Raw genomic sequence first — 6,587 nt, 5'->3', positions numbered from 1 at the left:
CTCTGACTGGTTCTGACTGACTCTGACTGGTTCTGACTGACTGACTGGCTCTGACTGGCTTTGACTGGTTCTAACTGGTTCTGCAGGTGTCGGTGATCTACCACAACCTGGACTTTGAGCCGGTGAACTTCTTCGCCCTGGGTTCTCCGATCGGGATGTTCCTGACGGTCCGCGGCCTGGAGAAGATCGACGAGGCGTACCAGCTGCCCACCTGCAAGGGATTCTTCAACATCTACCACCCGGTGTGAAGAACCTTAACGTCTGAACGTTAGGAGTTAAATGACTACAGTCTGTTATAAAGCTGAGAAACTAATCACCATGTGACCGTTTCAAATCAGTCTATCAATAATTATTGATTAATTTCTTGTTTTAAATACTAGTTTCCTGTTTTATCCAGTTTTCTCGCCATTGCTTTTTATTTTTAAGCAGTTTTGAGGGAAAGTGGGGAAACTTGAAACTGTTACTGCCAGTTACTCAGCAGGTCGTTGCTAGGCAACCGAAGCTGGGAGGGAGAGGGGGGGACTTGAAACTGCTTCTTACATGGCAGGTTGTTGCTAGGCAACCATAGAGTGAGAGAGGGTTGATTCCACCACAGCTCAGCTAGCCAGGAATATTGATTATTGAATATCAGATGTACCTATTGATATTGTCGTGATATTTGTTGTTGCTGACTTATTGCCCAGCTCTACAGCGTCTGATTGAAAATAGGCTAACGGCGCCGTCTTGTTTCAGTTGGACCCGGTGGCGTACCGAATCGAGCCGATGATCGTTCCAGATTTGGACCTGAAGCCCGTTTTAATCCCACATTACAAAGGAAGGAAGAGGCTTCACCTCGGTAAGAAACCTCTGCTGACTCATCAGTTTCCAGAGGCTGCTGGGATGTTTCAGTTCTTCATTTCAGAAAAAACACTTTCTGTTGCTTAATCTCAGTTTACCGTTTGTTGAAACTGAGATTATGGAGGGAATACAGTGGAAATAAAAAAAGGCATAATCTCTTATTATTTTCTGCAGTTTAACCATCTGAGTTTCTAATCTCCACCTGGGTATTTTTCCTTATTTAATTGTACGAAGTTCTTTAAATGTCCTGTGAGTGAATATATTTTACCATTTCTCCATAACTGGAATTTTTGATATCTCAGATTAAACTCAAGTAAAACTTGCCCCCTGCTGTGGCGGGGGTGAAATTACCGTAATAACCCGATACTGGTTAGAAAGTGCAACGTCTTGCGCAAAGTGTTGAGGAATTACGGTCCTGCAAATTCTAGTCGTCGGCGACGGAAGGGGTAATATGGATTCTGATCTAATCTCGGATTATCTAATCTAACTTGATGTATCCTTGTATGAGTTAATCTATGAGTTGATCTAGTAAAAACGCATCTAATATTATGTAATCTAAGATAATTTGGTGTAATCTATGATAATTCTCAAATTTAACCATTGTTTTAAAACAAAACAAATCTGGGAATCGTTTAAATAAATTTGCTTAATAGAAACTCACACATTAAAAAAACTAATTTTTCAATAAGACATTTTTGTGCAGGATAAGAATTTTTAGTGTATTCCATAACATAGCTAAATTTTGACATTGTAGTTGTTTGTGATGTGAACAAAAGTCGTTCCGTTGCAGTTTTGTGAAATTCACAAATTTCAATACAACCTAAAAAACTTGACTTTACGATATAAAGTTTTGGCGCTATGGTTGAGGTGTTTTTTGTATCAAAATTAATATATTTCGCAAAACTGCGATGAAAATGTTTTTTTCACATCACGTGAATCGTGATCAACAACAGGATGTTACTACTGTCAGAAACGACAAAGAAGACAGCAGGAAGTGGTTGGATGATGTTTTTTAATGACTTCTCAAACTTATTCAGGTTTTATTCTTATGAGCGTAAAGTTTGTAACGGAGGCGCAGCTCGTTTCAGGGCGTTTTGTGTGAATCTGTTTCAGAGCTGAAGGAGAGTCTGTCCCGGATGGGCTCGGACCTGAAGCACGGCTTCATGAGCTCGCTGCGCAGCGCCTGGCAGACGCTCAACGAGTTCGCCCGCGCCCACACCTCCTCCGCCCTGCAGGCCGAGCTCGCCATCGTGGCCAATCAGATCGAGGAGGAGGAGGAGCAGCACGTTCAGGACGGTACGTCTGCCTCCTTCTGTTAACTCCGGGTCCGTGCGATTGATCGCCACAATGCAGTCGTTGTTCGCCACAGAGCATAAAGTGGCTGAGAGCGCAGAGCTGCAGAGGGACGACGAGCCGCAGGTGAAGGTCGGGATGCTGAACGGAGGGAATCGGATCGACTTCGTCCTGCAGGAGAAACCCATCGAGAGCTTCAACGAGTATCTGTTCGCCCTGCAGAGCCACCTCTGCTACTGGTACGTTGAGTTTACCGGGCCGAGCCGTTCGGGTTTTCACACTACGGCTCACGTAAAAGAAAATAATAAAGGGTTAGAGGTTTGGCTTTTAATCGGTAACGATGTAACTGAATATGTAAGACACAAAAGAGAAAATTATACGAAACGGTACTAGAACTTTATTCTTTTAATTATAAGAAAAAAGTTATAATTTTTAAATTAAAATTATGAGGAAAAGTTGATTTAACAAGTTAAAAGTAAAACTTAACAACAGGCTCAGCATTCCTCATTTAAATGTTTTAATTATCATAAATTTACAACTTCATTCTGGTGATATTGTGACTTAATTTTCATAATATTACGACTTTTTTTCTGGTAATATGAGTTTATTCTCTGGCCTAAATATCCTGAAATAACCATCAATCAAAAAACACAAAAACTGTGTAATTTACTAATGATCACATTTTAGTGTTTATATAATAATTGATTTATCCTGAAATGTTGATTATTAAAAAAAAGTGTGGAAATTGGAATACGAAATTAAAAATAGTTAAGAACAGAGAATTAAACTCATTATCACCAAATGTATTTAAAAGTTTTCAATTTATTTTTAGTTTTCCAAATCCAGATAAGTTTGGTAAAACAGTTTCTCAATTCTGTTTTATTTCCCATAATACTTAAAAGGTCAAACTTTTCTAAATATTAACTGTTTTGTTTTACCAGTATGTGGTAAAAATATGTAAACCAGAAATGGTTTCCACTCGCTAACTTTATTTTTTCTGTAGATCATAAACTGCTTTAAAATGGTGATTCTGATGCAAGAACCATTCTTTCTTTTTCAATATAAATGCTTTATTGTTTAATCTCAGATAATCTCACCAAGGTGCTACAAAGAGTTTTTTTATTCGATTATTTAGTTACTAAATATAGTGACAAAGTTGATCCTCTGAACTTTAACATCTCATCTCCGTACTCGTAGAAAAACTCGTAGAAAATAAACACCAGTGATTTTTTGTGGTGGTTTTATTGGAGAGTTTTGCTCTTTAGTTTCTTGGAGGAAACTAAAAACCGTAAAATGTTTTTCCACCTGCTGTTTCCGTTTCGCCCTGCAGGCAGTCTGAAGACACGGCGCTGCTTCTCCTGAAGGAAATCTACAAAACCGGCGGCATCCACCCGGAGCCGCTCGCTCATTAATACTCCGATTACTCAATTCTGTTTTTCTATTTTTATTGAAGTAGCTTATTGTACACAGATGAGTAATACGTTGGTATTATGCCATTTGTCTTAAATTAAGAAGCAAACGAATGAGTTGGTAGAAGCAGAGACACTTGATAAGGTTGATATTACATTTTTATAGCAAATGTACAAGTGGCGGAACAGGAACAACCAATACAGTCGGATGTAAGTTATTCATGGACAAATCGTCACAATAAATCCATTTCTTGCTCATTTGTTTTTATTATTCAGCTTTTAACGGTTGTGTGCCGCTGAGAGGAAGACGTTTAGTTTCTCCTGTCAAGCCAGGAAACTTTTGACACGGCCTAAAAAGCTGCAGAATAAGCAAAATGTAAATAATTACAGAACGCAACGCAGGAGCAACCTGGAATATTTAGGACAATCAAAGCACCTGTTTATGTAACATCCTCTCAGCTTAAAACAAGCAGAACAGTTAATATAATCCTCTGGAACCTGCAGGTTCAATGTAAAGTCTGAAATGTTTGGAACGTATTTACATGTAAGAGCGACTGGAACAACAGATTTAGAGGGAAAACGGCAGCGTGAGCCGCATGCTGGAGTTTATCCTCTGATTGGTCCAACGCATTTAAACTCTGACACAATCCGACAATAAAAAACACAAAATGTTCCCTTTTTATCCACACAGCCAGTCTGAACAAAAACCGACATTTTCCTAGTAATGCTCTAAATAAATCAAGAGGTTCTCCATCAGAGGCCGACGCTACGAAGAAACATTTCTATCCACATTTTAGTGCAAATCTGACCTTGTGGATTAAAAATAATCTGCCACAAATGCAAATTTATGCACCAAATTATTTTTATCAGTTTAGTCCCTCAATTAACGACTAAATATTCCTTAAAGATCCCGAAACAAACGGTAAACAAATCGATAAGTTCAGGTAGCCAACATCGAGTCTTCTGGAAGCTTAAGGCCAGACTAAGAAAAAAATGCCATTAGAAAATAGTCATAACATTGTGAGAAAAAAGTTAGTGCTAAAAGAACAAAGTCGAAATTATGCGAGAAAAAGTTGTACGAGAACGAAGTCGAAATAATATGAAAAAAGTCGCGTTTCAAGAGTACAAGAATAAAATTGTCAGAATAAAAAATGAGAAAAAGTTGTACGTTAAGTCAATGTTGTGAGAATAAACTTGCAATATTAGTAGAATAAAGAAGTAATTTTATGAGAATTACTCCCTGAAAAATAAATTAAACTGAGCATCTTGTGAAGTTATACTTTGGTTTTAAAGATAAATAATCTTTTAACACTTTAGCATCAAATAATTATCACCAGATGTCAGATCTTGACATCAAGGCTTTGATCTCATTGAAAACATTTTTCTAGTCATTTTCAATCTTTATTCTACAAACATAACTTTAGTTTCATAATTTAAAAAGAAATCTTAGTTTGGCCCTAAAACGCCTCATACTCAGTTCAGCTTTCTATGGGAAACCAGTAGTGCCAAGAATCGACCCGCTAATCTTCCTTCGTAGTTTGGGCCTCTGAAAATTAAACGGTCCGCTGAGAGAAAGTGCAACTTTCTGTTGTTCTCATGCGCAATAAATTAGAAATTAGATTTTTTTTTTTTCTTTCCCCAACTGATTTTCCGTTTATTTTCTCCAAACGCAGCTGGGTGCTGCCTGCTTACGCTGCTCCTCCGTGTCTGAGAAGCAGCTGAAATGTTTCACATTCAGAAGCAGCAAGAAGACGGCGAAGAAACGCTGACCCTCAAGGTCACACTTATCGATTTTCAAAAAGTTCCCAGAAACAAAACGCGGTCCTCTGTATAACGCCAAGTCTTCCTTAAATACTGCTGATTTGATCGTAAGGCTTCCATTTTGTGCCACGTTTCACATTTTTCTACATTCATCCGTCTACAGCTGTGCAGAGAAAAGCAGAAGGATCGATTAATCGTGATTAATCACGACTCAGCCGATTAAATTAATGGTGATTAATCACCATTAACTCACTGGTGCACTGTGCACCACCAAGTCTTCCATTAATCAGGATTAAATGTCTTTTTGCTGCAAAGTCCCTTTCAAGCTACAGTATGTAACTTTAAGATATTTTTTTAAATTTTTTGTTGAAATTGTCTTCATGTTGCGAGTTTGATAAGAGACAGATGATCTGAAGAAAAAAAGCTTCCCTGCCTTCTCCCTGTACTACCTAGAAACAACCAATCAGAGCCGGGAGGAGGCGGGTCTTGGCGCTGTCAATCAGCCTCCCCCTCTTTCTTCTGTCATGAATGCTAGGCTAGTTAGCCTGACAACCAATGATCTAGGATAAGCTGTTTTTACTGCAACAGGAAGTTGTTTCTCCATCATTCAGACATTTATCAGTACGTTCACGGTGATGATTGACAGCGCTAAGCCCCTCCTCCTGGCTCTGATTGCTTGTTTTTCATACATTTCTTCAGACGGTAGTAGCTCAGGTGGAGGAGATCGATCTTTTTGCAGATTATCCGTTTCATATCAAACATGCAGAAACCTATTTTTAATAAAAGTTGCGTACTGCAGCTTTAAGTCTCGTTTGGGAACAGCGGCGGCGGCGGCTCTTCCTCAGGCCTCCGTCTTGCTCTGCGTCTTGAAGGCCTGCTTCCGGAGGTGGGCCTCGATCTCGTCCCGGAAGACCAGCATGCCCAGGTGGGGGTGCGACGCCTCGTTCATGGCTTTGGACTGGATGCACATGCGGTACTGCTCCGGCGTCAGCTCGTCCGCGCACTGCTTCTCGTGCCACAGGTGGAAGAGGCTGGACACCGGCGACCGGATCACGATCAGTTCGCTCCGCAGGTACTTCCTGTACAGGTGGACGTCCTCCACGCCCCAGCCTTTCACTTCCAGATCAAAGCCGCCTGCAGGAATAAAACATCGATCGATAAATTTCTTTTAATCTCAGATGGTTTTTGACATTAAATCCAGGAAACAATTAATCACAATTAATCATTCAAATAATAGAAAACTATACTAAATTTGCAACTAAACAACTCATAAAACTGAACTTTATA

General features: G+C 39.5%; 2 protein-coding genes across 3 annotated transcripts in view; one reads left to right on the top strand and one right to left on the bottom strand.

Moving 5' to 3' along the window:
- Window positions 1-3,797, top strand: part of sec23ip (SEC23 interacting protein) — a 12,098-nt gene extending 8,301 nt beyond the window's left edge. For both annotated transcript variants that reach the window (XM_017309101.1, XM_008430028.2), the window contains exons 14-18: window positions 87-242; window positions 733-835; window positions 1,951-2,133; window positions 2,207-2,369; window positions 3,461-3,797. In XM_017309101.1, coding sequence (XP_017164590.1) covers window positions 87-242; window positions 733-835; window positions 1,951-2,133; window positions 2,207-2,369; window positions 3,461-3,542 — 687 coding nt within the window. In that variant the 3' untranslated portion in view covers window positions 3,543-3,797. The remainder of the gene's footprint in view (window positions 1-86; window positions 243-732; window positions 836-1,950; window positions 2,134-2,206; window positions 2,370-3,460) is intronic.
- The window catches only part of csgalnact2 (chondroitin sulfate N-acetylgalactosaminyltransferase 2), an 8,025-nt gene continuing 5,118 nt past the window's right edge, over window positions 3,681-6,587 (bottom strand). Inside the window, exon 8 of the mRNA XM_008430025.2 lies at window positions 3,681-6,434. Coding sequence (XP_008428247.1) covers window positions 6,142-6,434 — 293 coding nt within the window. The 3' untranslated portion in view covers window positions 3,681-6,141. The remainder of the gene's footprint in view (window positions 6,435-6,587) is intronic.

This window comes from Poecilia reticulata, linkage group LG15, assembly GCF_000633615.1.
Source record: "Poecilia reticulata strain Guanapo linkage group LG15, Guppy_female_1.0+MT, whole genome shotgun sequence".
NCBI classification, from domain to species: Eukaryota; Metazoa; Chordata; class Actinopteri; order Cyprinodontiformes; family Poeciliidae; genus Poecilia; species Poecilia reticulata.
Note: the sequence above shows the minus strand (reverse complement) of the source record. Positions and strands in the feature narration are given on the sequence as shown.